Source organism: Pantherophis guttatus, chromosome 1 (assembly GCF_059756535.1).
Source record: "Pantherophis guttatus breed Tessera chromosome 1, ASM5975653v1, whole genome shotgun sequence".
Lineage (NCBI taxonomy): Eukaryota > Metazoa > Chordata > Lepidosauria > Squamata > Colubridae > Pantherophis > Pantherophis guttatus.
In genome coordinates, this window is record NC_142063.1 from 128,462,972 (window position 1) to 128,480,367 (window position 17,396).

The 17,396-nt window shown below is 38.9% G+C and overlaps 1 protein-coding gene across 1 annotated transcript in view; it reads right to left on the reverse strand.

Annotated features, from left to right (window-relative positions):
* ITGB5 (integrin subunit beta 5) overlaps positions 1-17,396 on the reverse strand; it is an 81,589-nt gene continuing 64,193 nt past the window's right edge. The window contains exons 11-15 of the mRNA XM_060687917.2: positions 14,680-14,902; positions 12,449-12,552; positions 6,360-6,476; positions 2,021-2,187; positions 1-596 (exon numbers count right to left, since the gene is read on the reverse strand). Of these exons, the coding sequence (XP_060543900.2) occupies positions 501-596; positions 2,021-2,187; positions 6,360-6,476; positions 12,449-12,552; positions 14,680-14,902 (707 nt within the window). The 3' untranslated portion in view covers positions 1-500. The remainder of the gene's footprint in view (positions 597-2,020; positions 2,188-6,359; positions 6,477-12,448; positions 12,553-14,679; positions 14,903-17,396) is intronic.

Consider the following 17,396-nt stretch of genomic DNA (forward strand, 5'->3'; position numbering starts at 1 on the left):
TTTGTATATGCAATTGTTTTATTTATTTTTTTATAAAAATTACTCTAAAGATTGCATAACACAGGGATCTTTTTAAAAAGTTTTTACCGACAAGATCTCCATTGCTAGATCCCCTCCCCCCCAAGAAATTGTCAGTAACACAGCATCCCTCTGAATTGGGGGCTGCACATCTTCGCCCACAGAATATGGGTGAAACTGTTAAACAGCATATTGTTCAGTCTGAAGGCGCTTCCCAAGAGTCCACATCAGAAGAGTCTCAAATCAGCGAGGCCTGGTTCCGAGTTCATCAGAATGGCTTTGAATTAGAAATCTGAAGAGCACGTTGGCTGCTGGGCATTTGTCCTTGGCATGTAACTAGAAGCTGTCTCCTGCTATTTGTGGGATTTTCAAGGTTTGTGCAGCTGCCAAGGGCTCCCTCTTCCTTTGGCAAGTACAGAAGAAGGAAGCCAAGCAGGTCTCAAGCATTCCATTTTTTTTTCATCCAGACCTGAGTAATCTCATCAGTCAATGGTACCATTATAGGACCTGTTGAGCTTGTTGAATGTGAAGTCTAAACTATGTGAGGAAATGGGCTTGCGGTAAAGAGGATTTGTCGCCTTAAAAGGAAAGGAAAGGAAAATTATGAAACAGAATGCTTTCTTGGTAAAATTAAACTCTACACTCACACCAGTAAACATGATTTTTTTTCTTTTTATGACCCTTTAACCCCTTTATTTAGGGTGGAGTCCAGGCAACTGAATGGAACTGAGCATTTATTGGCCGGATGCTCTTCCTGACACCTATGTGGAGTTCATAGCATATATTTTCTCTTTGCACTCTAAAGTGCAGATAAACATCTGCCTCTGCCTAGGGTTGAACTCTAAGTGGGAGTTCCAAGTGGGAGGTGAGTGTCCTCACCTCTAGGCCATTGCACCCGCTCACCCCAGTAAATATGATTAAAGATAAGCTATTCTGTTAGCCTTTCACACTGGTCTCCTGTAATATTTAAGAGCCCTGTTTTATTGATCAATAGTTTAATGATTCTTAAAAATCCTGTCCTTTAATGCCACTAAATTTGCACAAAGTAGCCAGATTATAAAATGGTTCATGTATGGCCCCCTCATTGTTCTATTTGATTTTGTCTAGTTTGCACTGGAAGAAATTTCTAATTTTATTGCTATATAAGGGGTTAATTGAAGAACTGTAATGTTTGAGAGATTTTGGAAGGATCTTGCTTTCTATCTTACAGTGATACATACAGTATTAACAACATCACCAATCAATAAAAGAGCATTGTGAATGCACAGTGAAAGACATTATGGTTAAATATCCAGTAAGAAAGAAATTGAGTTTTCTTTATAATGCTCAACTTAGTTCCACATAAAAACAAGTTATGAAAGATGGAATAATAAAGTTTCTCATTCAAAGCAGGGAATGGAAACATGGTAATGTTATCTAACTATTTAGTCATGCAATGCACTTTCATAGGTTTTTCATTTTAGTAACAATTCTGGTGGAAATGTCATATATGTACACTCATCTGCCCAGATCATACCTGATCATGGATGAACTTTGAAGTGCTGGGCTGAACATATGAGAGAATGTAATCCTTCAAAATTTTGAGCAAAAGATTTTTCTTTGGCTCCACTTGCTTTGCTAAATACCTCTTTAAATAATCCACACGGCCCTAATTTCTACCATCTTTCATTACCCTAGCTTGAATTCATTTATATCCAGGTAAAAAGATCGTGACAACAGATTGATATACATTGTTATAATCGAAGATAGGAGCTGCTGTATATGTTAAAGAGGGACCTCTAAAATACAATTCTTAAAAAGGGCCTGAATAACAAAATCTAATGTTTTCTAAATACATTCTTTCCCTTTCCAGAAGTAGGACTTCTTGATTTGAGGTCATTCCTGAACAGCAAAACTTTCTTTCACCGTCTCCATATTCTTAGCATCCTTTTGTATTTCTTCACCTTTCTGAACCACTGTGACTTTTTCAATCTCCTCTTTATTTTTCTAATTTAATACTCACCATTTCGTATCTTGCCCGGGAACGCTCACTCTGGAATTTGGCAAATTCCCGTCTGTCGTGAATTGTAACCAACAGCTTCCAGATTGCCAAAAGGACAATGCCCAGAAGCACAATGCTGCCTACTACAGCGAGTAAGATCGTCATGACATCAGGGGCAGTACTACACTCTAAGAAGAAGAAAGAGGGGAATATGATTCACTACTATTGACAAGGGCAGTGTCTTCAAAACAGGCCTCATCAGAAGACAATACAGAATACATCGCTCCTGAAGTATGCATGAATCTAATTGAAAAATATTTGAATGTAACTGTTTTCAAATGTTATTATCCATTTTTAGCATTAAAAGTAGGCCTGAGATTTAAGCAATATAAGTCTATTGCTTAAATTCAGTATCATGGATTATGTTGATGCAAATTGAATTTGTATGATTCATGTGGAGGTGCTGGCTGTGCACATGTAACTTAAAAATGAAATTTTTATGCTGAGAGGTTTATGGGCACACAGTGCATGACTGATGAATGTAGGCCACACTCTTTTGTGTCAGAGACATCTCTTTGCAGGGAAGGTTATATGCGTAAGATAAATTTCTGGGAATTATCAGCTAGATTTAAGTGTACACATTTTCCTTTAGAGAGTCAGCTAGCACTGGATTAAGTGTAAGTGTTATTTATTTCCAGAATTGCTCTATGTAACCAAACTGGATTCTGCCAGAAGTTCTAGCAATGCAAAAGGGACTCCTCCTTAGAATGGTATTAAAGGGAAATCTTTTTCAGTGCCAGGAATCTCGGGTGCCAGGCGCACTGTTTATATATTATTTATTTATCTGTTTATTAATGACATTTGTATTAACTATTCTGTATATTTCTCAAGCTATACTTTTTCTTTTTTGCTAAGCATTTGTGAGATAATTTTTCACAGCAGATGGCAGCATTTAGCCAACTTTCATCTTGAAAAAACTAAGCAGGATCAGATTAGGTTAATTCTTGGATGGGAACCACCGGAAACACTCACCACTGTAGACTAGAGGTGAAGTAAAGGCCACAATATGTCACTTCTATATTATAGTTAGAAGACAAGACACACTCATCTATATAATCACCTTGAACCAAGTTTGACCCAAGGGAACATTTACTGCTTACATTTCACTGTTCAAAATATGGAAATGAGAAAATAATTTATCATTGTTTCTTACTCCTGGCTGGAAAGCCAGTTTACATCTGATCACACCTGATTTAACCAAAATGAATATTCAGTTACAAATTGACTTACTCCAATATTTTCCATTTAAATTGCTATTTTATACATTGGATTATCTAGATTCTTTTCAATCTGGTGATAATTATATTTAGCCTAGCTAGTATATGGAATGGGTGGGGATTTCTTTCCAGTTGGTTAGTTCTTGTCCCAAATGTTTTTTCTGGAAATAGTGCTTCCAAACTGGAGTGAGCTTATTTCAACAAATTTGTTGTCCATCTCAACAAATATAGTATTTTCCTGTTACTGGCATGTTGAAAATCCATGCGAGACCAATTTTATATAAGCTGGAAAATGTGAAAAAATATCCTCCTCAAAATCATTTTCAAAGTAACAGTGCAACTGTATAACATAGTTTTTAACTTAAAGAAATCTTACCTATCCTTTATCTGAAAGTAGAAAGCTAATTTGACCATGCTATGTGTTAAAATAAGATGGTGCAGTAGCTCAGCGGTTAAGATGCTGGGCTTGTTGGATGGAAAATTGGCACCCCAGGTTTGAGACTCCAACCAAGATAGAGTGAGCTCCAATCCTCACCCCAGCTCCTGCCAACCTAGCAGTTCAAAAGCATGCAAGTGTGAGTAGATAAATAGGTGCCTTGGTGGCACAGTGATTAGAATGCAGTACTGCAGGCTACTTCTGCTGACTGCCGGCTGCCTGCAATTTGGCAGTTCAAATCCCACCAGGCTCAAGGTTGACTCAGCCTTCCATCCTTCTGCGGTGGGTAAAATGAGAACCCAAATTGTTGGGGGCAATATGCTAACTCTGTAAACTGCTTAGAGAAGGCTATAAAGCAGGGGTGAAATGCTCCCGGTTCGGACCGGCTTGGGTGAGTAGGTAGCGATGGTGGCGGGCAGTTCAGAGAACCGGTAGCAAAAATCCCTGCCCCCGTCCCCCATGCCCAGCTGAGCCCTGCGATCACCAGAGCCTTTTTTTCCTTTTAAATGACTCTGACCAGCCAAGCTCTGACATCCCAGCTGAGTTGCCTGCTAATCAGGCAACTCAGCTTGGATCACTAGAGCCATGTAAAAGAAAAAAAGTTTCTTTTTTTCTCTCCCCCCCCCAGCCTCCAGCTTGCTTATCTTAGCTGCTGATCACATGACAATCGCAATCCATGCATCAGCAAGCAACTGGATCTCCCTGCCTCCAATCAAGCTAATCGGTGAGCAGCTCTATCTGCAATTTTAAGACTTGTGGACTTCAACTCCCAGCAAAGCTGGCTGAAGAATTCTGGGAGTTGAAGTCCACAAGTCTTAAAGTTGCCAAGGTTGGAGACCCCTGTTCTATTGGGTAAATTTTTTTTCCCCTTTGGGAGCTTTAAAAAAAATAGTTAATTGGGGTTTTTTTTAGTTGTTCTTTTTTTAGACTTAGCCATTTAAAGTTTAGGAAGTTTTAAATTTAGCTGTTTATATAAAAATAAAAATAAAATAAAATAAAATAATATTTGTGCAGCTTTCTGAGATTTAGTGTGTTTCTGTAGTGTTTCACTCTAACTACACAAACACACAAAATCTCACAAAGCTGTATGTGGAATTTTGTGTGTGTAAAGTGTGAAAGTTGGTTTTTTTGGGCTTTTTGTGGCTGTGTGAGGTTCCTGCTTGTTGCAGGGCCATTTTGAGTCTAACACAGCTGCTTTTATATTGTGGGTGAACCAGTTGTGTTGTGTTGTGTTTTGTAGGTTAAAAAAGGGCAAAGAAGTGACATTGACTTGGCCACGCCCACCCAGTCACCTTACCACCAAGCCCCGCCCACTAATTAAGCCACGCCCACAGAACCTGTAGCAAAAAAAATTAGATTTCACCCCTGCTTTAAAGGACTGTAAAGCGGTGTATAAGTCTAAGTGCTATTGCTATTGTTACCACTTTGGTGGGAAGGACATCATGCTGGCCACATGACCATGGAAATATCTTTGGACAACCCTGGCTCAATGGCCTTAAAATGGAGATGAGCACCATCCCCTAGAGTCAGCAATGACTAGTGGAGTAAAATCTGCAGGGATTCCTTTATACTTTACCGGTTACCCTTTACAAGGGTAAAGAGCTAAACTAATACAGATTTTAATGTCCCAATCTATATAATGGGAAAAGATACTCATGGGAGGGAAGTCCTTAAAAGAAAAAGAAACATAATTCCAATAAAGGAAGGAGAGGACAACAAAAGAAGATACATATATGGAACTCTGACTGGAAAAAGACTGATATTTTATCAGCAGTTTGGATAAACCTGCCTTTCTGTCTAGAACTAATGGCTGGAATCCAAACAAAGACAGAATATACTAAGATACTCTTATTCATCAATAAATTAAAATGTAGATATCACTTGTAGTGTCATGTTAATGATTCATTTTAGGTAGGTAAAAACAGATAATGGTTGATTCTGCTCTGTGCCACTGTACTATTGACTGAGATTACTTAGGATCTGTACTTTTTTATGATTTATCTACCTTTAAAAAGCACAAATCTTCGTGGATCTTTTTTGTAGCATAGTCAGTACTAAGAAATGAGCTTGCTAACAAATATGTTTGCAAAAAGCTCGAACTAATTGTATGCAACGACAATAAAGCCATGTTTGTCCTAGAAGCACTTGACTAATTAAATTAGCAGATTTCCACTGCTAATTTATATTTGATGATAAAGTTCTATGCCTTCATTTTAGGTCTAAATCAGTTTAATACTTCGGATTGAAATCTTCCTAAAAGTAACACAAGCATGCTAAGAAGTATGATATAAATTATCTTGTCATCCTAGGTACATATGACCTGGTGATGGACACCAGCTTTTCAAATGCTGGAATTAATAATCCACTTTCTCAATAAACCTTTTGAATTTTATCTTATGGATTTGTGGATCTGGGTTTTTCAAATGCCTCTTGTGTTACCAATAGCCAACTTTCTCTTTAATATTTATATCACCCACTCTCTGTAAAAAATGGAGTAGAATTGATCCACATATATTTTTCTATTAATAAAAACTGTGTCCAAATCTGTGTCCTGCACTGTTCTAAGATTTTTTTTTTTAAATTCTCATTGCCTTGATGGTCTGAAGAGTTTACATCAATAAGAAAAAGCAAGCAGATAAATAAATACCTGGTTCCTTGAGAATACTGATATTTGTCTTTCCATTGGTGAGTTCTGAGTATGTGAATTTCATCACACAATCCTTCACAGGATAAGCGCATAAGATTGAATTAGGGTCATCGGTTTCTGAAATAAGATTTAAAAAAAACTCAAGTGGAATTAAGGGCATTAATGCAATACATTGCAATATATTCAAATGCAAAACTCATGTTCCATGTTTGTGTTGTTGGCATGTATTCAGCACATCGCAATGTGTTTAAAATACCTGTTATTTTGGCCTCTGCAATTGAAGGATATGCTGGGATTCTCACGAGACTGGATTCCTTCAATATGAGAGGCTTCTTATTAGTACATATGGAGCATATTATGGAAGTGTTTGCATATCTAAAATTATACAAACTATTAACATAGAGAGTGTGTTGGATGAAATGTCCAACCCAATTGCTTTACTTCATGACTAATTGTTTATAAATCTATGGATAGACATCACTCAGGGAATGCAGAGGAAATGTTGACGTGGTTATACTCTACTAAAACAGTAATTATTATGAGGTCCTGAAAGAAGGCCAAGGAAAATCTGGCCTTTTGGAGTAATTTCTTTAGCGGAGGAAGTTTCATTTCCTTCTACAAATCTGCATAAAGGAAGTAATTGTCTAGAAAAAGGTTTAATTTTACAGCCTATTTCTGGACGTAGGGTGGTAAGTGAGGCGAATTACAATTTTGGATGATATGTATTACAGAAATATATGATGTGAAAATACTACAGAGGGATCAACAGACAGCATTAAACTAATCTGTTAATTAAAGCTTTTCAGAGATATGAGGTAGGTTGAGACAGGCAAGTGATATGTTTTCAGGTAGGTCTTTTTTTCTTTCTTTTTTTTAACTTGCACAGACTTCAATCCTTTTAAAAACTATTTAGCCCTTTGGGAAATAAAGACACCTGGCAGCCTTTTCTAGTTCTGACAAGAAAACATTAAGCACTGCTATTACTACGTATATTATTATCTTAAAAATAAGCTACATACTAGGCAGGTTCCAAGAAAGAAAACTAAAATTAATTTTTAAAAAATTATAAAAAGCCAACACAAAAAGTTGCTCTGACCCCCCAACAAATTATATAAAGGCAGGGAACTTGCTTCAATTACAGTTGCAGTTTATTTGTTGACCCTCTAAGCCAGGGGTGTCAAACTCGCGTCATCACGTTGTTGTCAAGTAACATATCACGACTTTCGGGGGCCCCTTTGCTAAAATGGGGGTGGGCGTGACCAGCGCATGATGCATCCGGCCCGTGGGCCACGAGTTTGATACCTCTGATCTAAACAAAAAAGCAGAATTGAGGATATTAAAAGTACCTATAATGAGATTGTGAATAAATCCAGTAACTGTGCTCAAAGCATGAAGCAGACCTGAGGAGGCATCAGTTCTATAGGTAAAGCGGGGCTTAGCCTATATGGCTTGAATGGGATGAAAAATAATTGAAAACGCCATTATTTTACCACACATCCACAGAATACCACTTGTTACCCAGGTTGCTGCATATCTGGGCAATCTTTATAGAAGAAAGAGGTCATTTAAATATTCTTCAGTATATTGTGCCTGTTCCTATAGTGACCCCATGTTGAGGACTCAGATTTTTCTCTGCTCATCTATACCAGGGGTTTCCAACCTTGGCAACTTTAAGAGTTGTGGACTTCAACTCCCAGAATTCCTCAGCAAAGCTGGCTGAGGAATTCTGGGAATTGAAGTCCACAAGTCTTAAAGTTGCCAAGGTTGGAGACCCCTGATCTATACACTCGATGAGCCTTTGCTACTTGACAAATAGAAGCCGGCAAGCAGACTGAACGCATAGAGATTCAAACATCTCCATGAAATTATAAATTGACTGCTCCCATGGCACTTGGCACCGAACTCACTGCTTTTGAAGCTCAGTAGATCTTTGGCCAAGTTCTCATAGATTTCCTAAAGGAATCCTGCAGGGTTCTAAGAGTTCTTGCAAAAAACATGGAACTTTATGAACAATAGTGGATTCCCATTCAGTCTTAGTTCATACAAACTCAAACTGCAATGGGAAATGCCATTGGGAATATATAGAGGGAAAAGTTGTATTTTAGGAAGGCAGGGCACAAAACAATGGTATTTATGGAAGAGAACATTTGTAGCTCAGGATTCAACTGTGGAGTGCTTGGTGTTCTCTGAGCTTGGTTGTTTACCTGCAGATGTTTCATTACCGAACTAGGTAACATCATTAATTGGGTAATGAAACATCTGAAAGAAAACAACCAAGAGCATCAAAGACCCCCTCACTGTCAGGAGAGGAAGTATGCACCATGTGGTTCCCAATATAGTACCTAATAAATTAAGCCCTTTGAAACCACTGCAACTCTCACCCACAAAAACGGGTTCATTATTATGTGAACATTTTGCCAATAGATATAAGAAGCTACTCTATTCATTATTAAATTATTATTATTTGTTATATAAAAGAAGACATTTTTCTACACAGACGTATTATAAATTTAAGCAGCAGTGGCTCTTCAATCTTACAAGGATCTTTTAAGATCAGTATGAGGACAATGTACACATAGTATTCAACTATCTACTTATAACCACTGATTATCTGCAGAAGATGATTGGTAAACAGGTCCCACTTCATTCTCTCTGTGGTTTTTTTTAATGCATAATATTTATAGAGTGGGTTACACAACAAAAGAATGTGGCATGGGTGGTTCAAATTTTATAAATTCTTGCAGGTAATTTAAGATCATTCTTCTCCTTTATAATACCCAGAAACAAGATTAGCTGTACAAAACATGAAAAATTAGATGGTAAATATTTGATAAATCCAGCAACAATTTTATCACAGGGCAAAGGCACTTTCCTAGCCTAGATTCTGTTTATTCATATATTCTCTGGGGACTGTTGCATTTCCTTTGGTTTATGCAGAACTCCTGTTGCCTATAAAATCAACAAGTTTTCAAAAGTTTTGGGTACATTATTCTAGAAATGTGCATTTAAAATACAATCGCCATAGCATGTAGACTTATATACCACTTCCTAGTGCTTTACAGTAGTGGTGGATTGCCTCTGGTTCAGACCAGTTCAAAAGAACCGGTAGTAAAACTGGCAGGAGGCTCTGCCCACTGACCCGGATATCATCATAGGTGATCTGCGCATGTGCAGAAGCTTCTGTGCATGTGCAGAAGAGCGTGCGTGCACACGGGCGAAGTGAGCAAGTGCGCGTGGGTGCGATGCGAACTGGTAATAAAGGTAAGTAGGACCCACCCCTACTTTACAGCCTTCTCTAAGCGGTTTATGGATTGCCCCCAACAATCTGGGTCCTCATTTTACTGCTTTCAGAGGGATGGAAGGCCTAGTCAAACTTTGAGCCCGTCAGGATCGAACTGCTGGCAATGAGCAGAGTCAGCCTACAATACTGAATTTTAACCACTGTACCACCACAGTTCAAATGAACCAATAATAACTGGGCAGAGTTTTGTCCAAACACCCCAAGCACAGTGTATCTTTCTGTATAATGTTAACTGTGCCTCTCTTGTGGAATGCTATCACAAGTAGCATTCCAAATTAAACTGCAATTCATTATCCTATTTTTCTTCTTCTCATACTTCCTCCTATAGCTCATCCAACTACAACTGTCCCCCAAAAGCTGGTGCTTCCACCTCTAAGGACCAAACCAGAGGTGAAAAAAATGTTATATTTATTATTCTGCCAGTAGGGCAGATAAGGAAATAATTCTGTAGATTTGGCCTTTGAACGATTTGCAATTTTCTCCTTGTACTGGAAGGCCTTTCTGTGCAAGCCAGCACAATATTTAGCTAGGTTATCTTTGCAGAGCTTAAACATGTGAATTTAGAAAACAGCCTTAATCTAAAGACTATCGTTTAGGGTTATCTACATTCAGCTATTTGAAATTAAGTTTAAAACTTGTTCTCTTTTATATTTACAGAAAAAGGAAGATTTCAGCTAGATGTTCCAGGTAAAATCATTATTAAAATAGGCTGCCACAAAATCTCTACTGCATTTCTAGATGAAGAATGATATTTTCTTCAAAAGATTGAAAGCAGAATTGATATTAAAACCCTGTGCAAATAGCCAAAGGAATGTCAAACTCACCCTTGCCCTCAAAAGAGATAGAAACATATCTATCATAGATTAAAGAAAGAAAAGAGTATTGCAAAACATTTATATTAGAAAATACTGTTGCTTGTGTTATTAGAAGAGTGAAGAGTGAGCCAAAGAGACAGAAGTCATACATGAATGAAGATCAACGCCAAAATGGTCTCCATGTCTGCATTAACAATAGGTAAGAAAAAAGATGAGGCCATTCTTTTTAAAGACAACTGAGTTGAAATTCGAATACTCCCAAACATTAAAATATTCAGTAATACTGAATACTCAGTATTGGAATGGACCAGGGGTGAAATGCTCCCGGTTCAGACTGGATCGCCTGATCCGGTAGCGATGGCGGCGGGTGGTTTGGAGAACCGGTAGCAAAAATCCCTGCGCCCCCCCCTCCCCACCATGCCCAGCTGAACCGCATAATCATCAGAGGCTTTTTTTTTTACTTTTAAAAGCATTTTTTCATCGGAAGAGGTTGTAGAAAAATGCTTTTAAAAGTAAAAAAAAAAGCCTCTGATGATCGTGTGGCTCAGCTGGGATTGTCAGAGGCTTTTCAAAGCATTTTTTTCTGCAACCTCTTGGCTGAAGAAGTGGTAAAAAAAATGCTTTGAAAAGTCTCTGACGATCCCAGCTGAGTTGCCTGATCAGCAGAGGCTTTTCAAAGCATTAGAAAAAATGTTTTGAAAAGTTTAAAAAAAAAAAAGTTGGCCATGCCCACCCAGTCACATTACCCCTCCACCAAGCCACGCCCACAGAACCAGTAACAAATTTTACATTTCACCCCTGGAATGGACTGAAAAGGTCATCTAGCCTCACCTCTGTTTGGCTATCATCTGTGCACAAGTATCATCTAAACAATCCAGAAAGGTGCTGGATTGAGGCAGTGGAACATAAATGAACATAAGGGCTATTCAATTCAGAACTCTCTGCTTTGACAGTCTATAGCAAACAAAGGTCTCTCAACATTCTGCAGTCCAAGATTCAATTAGATGGAAACATAAGAGATGACAGCCTCTTCCCAGCTCTCCCACCTGTCCTATGTGATTTGGCAAGAGGGTACTGTCGGTCAAGGAGTGTTAGTTGGCCAAGCCCCATAAATGTCTCTTCTGCCATGCTACCAGAGGTGGTATTCAGCCAGTTCTGACTGGTTCTGCTGAACCGGTAGTGGAAATTTTGAGTAGTTCGGAGAACCGGCAAATACCACCTCTGGCTGAACCTGCCCCCAATCTATTCGCTGCTTCCCGGGTCTCAGCTGATTGGCTGGGTCTTCTTTTGTTGCCCTGCACAGGAGAAGGGAGCTGGAAAGCAGATTAGTGGTGTGGGGCGGAATGGAGATTTTGCAGTATCCTTCCCCCAGGAGTGGGGAGGGAATGGGGATTTTGCAGTATCCTTCCCCTGCCATGCCCAAGCCACACCCACCAAGTCATGCCACGTCCATACCACGCCCACAGAACCGGTAGTAAAATTTTTTGAATCCCACCACTGCATGGTACCCATCTTCTGGAACATAATCCCTCCAGAGATTCGGCTGCCCTCAGCCTTGCTCGCCTTCTGCAGGGCCCTGAAGACCTGGTTTTGTGCTAGATCTTATGCTCCAGGTGTGCAATGGGGCACATTTCCTGGTTTAAGGGCTTTTTAATGATTTGTGTGCCTTATTCCTTGTTTGTTTTGTATTAAAGAGGTGGCTATATAAATAGATTTAATAAATAAATAATAAATGCAGTGTTTACTTCTGTTATTGTCACACAAAGCACTCTAAATACTTCAGAAAGTTTCCTCCAGTTCCTGAACAGCACAAAAGGCTCAAAAAAATCCCACTTAAATGAGCCAAGAATTTACGGCATCAAAAACAAATTATGGCAGCTTTGCTTGAGTGTTCTCCCTGTCAGAAATGCACCTATGATTCACACATTTTATATGTGCAACGTTTCCGTTGTTTTCACTTTGGTGGTACTTACTGAGAAAATCTACTCGTGTTACAATTTCATCCCGGCAGTGTTTTTGGCAGGTTTGGTTATCAGCCAACCTTCCTGAGTTGAACAGGATACACTCAATGCAGTCCCTGGGAAGGAAGAATCATTGATAAAGCTATCTTCAAATCACGTTTAAAACATGAGAACGAGGCGCCTTTGAAAAATAAAATCTCTTTAGGTATAGACTACATATTAGTGCATTCGTAGATTAATTTATCCCTGTGGCTGTTACAACATGCAAAAAGAAGAATGAGCGTCAAATATTCCAACCCAAAATAGGTTTTTATTACAATTGTATCAATATTACAAATTCAGGTGAATATTCCCTTGAGTTCAACACCTAACACAGGGGTCTCCAACTTGGCAATTTTAAGACTTGTGGACTTCAACTCCCAGAATTCTTCAGCCATCCATGCAGGCTGGGGGATTCTGAGGGTTGAAGTCTACATTGAAATTGCCAAATTTAGGGAGCCCTAATCTAACATATGATGGCTATAAAAGGAGAAATGAATCTTGATATTCTAACTGTAGCTCTGACTCTCTTCTTAAAGCGGCAATGTCCCTGACATAACACAAACTATTGCTCTAGAACAGGGGTGGGCAAATATAGCCCCTTTATGACCTGTGGACTTCAACTCCCAGAATTCCTGAGCCAGCTTGGCTCTCTCAGGAATTCTGGGAGTTGAAGTCCACAGGTTGTAAAAGGGCCACAGTTGCCCACCCCTGCTCTAGAACAGGGGTGGAGAACTATGGTCCTTTTATGACTTGTGGACTTCAACTCCCAGAATTCCTGAGCTACAAAATCAGGAATTTTGGGAGTTGAAATCCACAAGTCATAAAGGGGTCAGAGTTCCCCAGTGTTGCTCTAGAATCTATTCAAATTTGGATTCAGCTTTGTGACAAGACTATGGTTCCACTGAAGGCCCACCAGATTGTAACATTTGTGTTCTTTTGAAGATCTTACATTGAACAAAATAGGCCAGCTACTATTGTGAGGGTGAAGGACGTTCTTAACATATAATGTGTACCACAATATTATCTCAAACAAAGTTGTTTTGATGTTTTTATTCCTATTTAATCTACATAAATTATGTATCGTTTGACTGCTAAATCTTTCCAGGAAGTGATTTCAGCTTGGTTAACCTCCCTATAAGAATATTCATAAAAAGGATAAAGGCACTTCAAAGAGAAATCATTCAAGAGAGGACTGGCTTTAGGGAACAATTCCTTGGAGTAGTCCCAAACGAGTTTTTTTTTTTTTAAATAATTTGAGGCTGAATAAAATTGGAACTAAGGATAGAAATGCAGGGTGGGGGTTGCATTAAGCAAAAAAGAACATAGTATACTAGTGACTTATCATATCTTCATACATCACTTGGTTTTCTCAGCTGTCCAGGGCTAAACAAACTGGGATTTCTGACAAGCTTCAATGTATGAACACTGTGCTGCTTCCAACTTGGATAAAGGGTCACAGATCTGAAGCAAGGTTAATCAATCAGATTCCATTACGTGTATCTTGAACTACTGGAGCAGAATGAGAGAAGATAAGCAGATGACTAACATATGAGCCCCGGGGAAAGTTCTATTCCATGTTCTATTGTTAAGAGTTTTTTTAATTGAAAAGCCAAACCCTAACTTTCATGCTACGAAGCACTTTAGAAATGATCTCCTTTACACTAACCTCTGCCAAGCTTTAATAATCACATTTTTTTTGTGTACTTGCAGAAGTACAGGTAGTCTTCAAAGTACGACCACAGTTGAGCCCAACATTTCCGTTGCCAAAGTAAAATATTTGTTAAGTGAGTTTTGGCTCATTTTACGACCCATCCTGCCACAGTTGTTAAGTGAATCGCTGCAGTTGTTGAGTTAGTAACACGGTTGTTAAGTGAATCTGGCTTCCCCGTTGACTTTGCTTGTCAGGGGATCACATGACCCCGGGACACTGTAATTGTCATAAATATGAGCCAGGTGCCAAGCGTCTGAATTTTAATCACATGACCATGGGGATGCCGCAATGGTCGTAAGTGTGAAAATGGTCGTAAGTCACTTTTTTCAGTGTCTTTGTAACTTTGAATGGTCACTAAATGAATAGTTGTAAATTGAGGATTATTGGTGTTCAGGATTGGAAGGGCAGTAATGCAGCCAAGAAACCAAAAAGAAAACCATGTCATGACATTGCTCTTTGAGTGATTTTGAATCTCGATATTGGCACATACCTTTTAGTACTGCAGACACCTGGGCAGGTGGGACACTTCTCACAAGTCTCCCCAAAAGCTCCAGGTTCAGTGCACTGGCATTTCCCACAGATGCAGTTGCCTCGCCCACTGCACATTTGGCCATCGTTGGAAAGACACCGGCCTGTGTCCATCGAGCAGTTGCAGTTGTCCCCAATATAGCCGTTGTGGCACTTACATTCCCCACAATGGCATTCTCCATGGCCTAAATACAAGTTACACAAAAGAAAAACAATCATTTGTGTTGCCGATGCAATGGCACCTGACTAAAAACCAGGAAATTGTCGCATATTAGGCCCAAAGTCAAACCAACTGGTTGACTTTGGACCAGGGGTGGACAACTGTGGCCCTTTTACAACCTGTGGATTTCAACTCCCAGAATTCCTGAGACAGCCAAGCTGGCTCAGGGATTCTGGGAATTGAAGTCCACAGGTTGTAAAAGGGCCACAGTTGCCCACCCCTGCTTTGGACCCATCTCTTTCTCTTTCTCTCTCTCAGTCGTAGAACAGAAATAAAGAAAAAGCACTTCTCAAAACATTGCTAAGAAAACTGCATAGAGCTATCCAGTTGGTTACTAGGAGACAAGACTGACTCAAAGATACATACAAAAACAAAAAAGGAAAGAAAAATAGTGGTGGCAGCAGAAGACATTAACTGGATTAGAAACAGAGATGACTAAGCACAAAACTGAGCATGAAAACAAACTGAAGGCAACTAAAGAAAAAAAAATACATGGTTGGTATCTACATTTCATGAGAGACAGACCTGTTTCTCCACTATTGCTTCAGGTTGCAAATGGTTAATTATTTTATTAAACCTTTCCCTCAGAAACAAGAGCATAACATGTCCCCAGAAAGATCCAGGTAGAGCATTTTTAAAATATATGTATTATCTCCAGTGCTTTAAAAAGTTGATGGTAGCTTTTAGGTTTCCAAACCAAGAAATTACTTGAATAATCAGAATGTGGTTGTAGGATGTAGAAAGAAAGTCTACAGTGCAATGGTCTTCTGTTTCAAATAATACAATTCTATCTAAATCTACCCAGAACTCCCACTGAATTTAGTGTGGATATACTCCAAAATTATGGGCCTTAGAACAGTGGTGTAAAAGAACTTACCCAACATAAACCTTTGGAAAAAGACAATGGGCCAACTCATCATGTTTTCAGCCCTGAGGAAAAGGCTTTTGCAGTTATTTTATCTACCAAATGTATATACAACACCTTTTCTTTCAGGATTGGCGTGTAGACAGAGATATTCCATTTAAGATGGGAGAACATAAATTGCTCAAGGCCGCCCAGGGAATGTTTAGGCCGAGCTGTTTTTAACCAAAGCCTTACTGGTTCAAATCCAAATCTAGTTTCATATGGGTCATTGGAGAAATCTCTTTGGCATCCTAGGCTGGGGTTGATATTAGGGCTGCCTTTTCCAATATTCCAAGGAAAAGCATCTTTTGGTGAAAAAGGGAGACCCTTTTACAGATGGTTAACAACATCTTACATGGAAAGCTCATATGGAAAGCTTAAGCTCTACTTTTGCAAGAACAAGGAATTATAAAGGAATTAAGTGTAATATCAAAACAGAACATAAAGTTTCTTAGTTGTTCTGGTCTTAACAGAAAAAAAAAAAACCAGATGTTTTCTTTTCAGTTCTGGATTATTTTCTGATGCTGCCAGAGTCTGTTCATAGTCAAAACATATTGATATTTTCATCTCTAGTATCTTTTCGTTGGTTGGAAATAAATTTTGCTTTCTGCCAAAAAGAACAGAAAGTAAATAGCTACTGCAAAACTTGCAGGATTGCCACTAACAATATTTTGCAACAATTTATCCCCAGAGGAATTACTTCCTAGAGCTTTGTAATACAAGCCATGCGCTGAACGCTGTAGTTTGATATCTAGGGCACTTGGAAGTACTTTAAAATGATGCGGCCAAATAGTTCTTGTCAAACTAATTGATGTGACGGAACATGTTTGCAGAGCAAAGGTCATCAATTCCCTTCCCTTATATTTGCAGAAAAAGCTGCATTCAACTCTAAATGGTAAGTCAGCAAGGTTCCATTTAAAAGGAACCATAGAAAATATAGAGGTTGTAATTGAATTAATTTCTTCCTAACCTTTCCCTAAAACATAAAATTTGTTATAAAATACTTACAGTATACTGTACTTTATTATCAAAACGATTTTTATCAGGAGTTTTAAGCCAAAATGACTCACCCATGAGGTTTTATTGGCTAAACACAAGTCTTGCATTCTGTTTCTCCCACATAACCCTACTGTAGCTATTACCTGCCTTCCTAAGGTTGCATACCAAGCTTGGTCTTTTTGGTGAGGTGGGGCATTGCCAGTTTTGACTCCTGGACAAGTTCCTGCAGTTTTCCTGGCAAGATTTCCGAAGTAATTTGCCCTTGCCTTCTTTGTAGGGCTGAGAGAGTGACTGGCGCAAAGTCACCCAGCTGACTTCATGCCTAAAGTAGGACTAGAACTCACCGTTTCCCACTTTCTAGACTTGTGCCTTCACCACTAACCCAAACAGGCTCCCTGGCTTTCTTTAATGCAGTCTAATTTAAAAATTTATCCGGGGGGTAGGTGTTTTCCTATTCATTAAATTTATTTATTTGTATCATCACCATCTCACACAAGTGACTGGCAGCTTACAAGGATTTCAGCCCAGTAAAGACAGGTGGGTACAGCAAGAACCT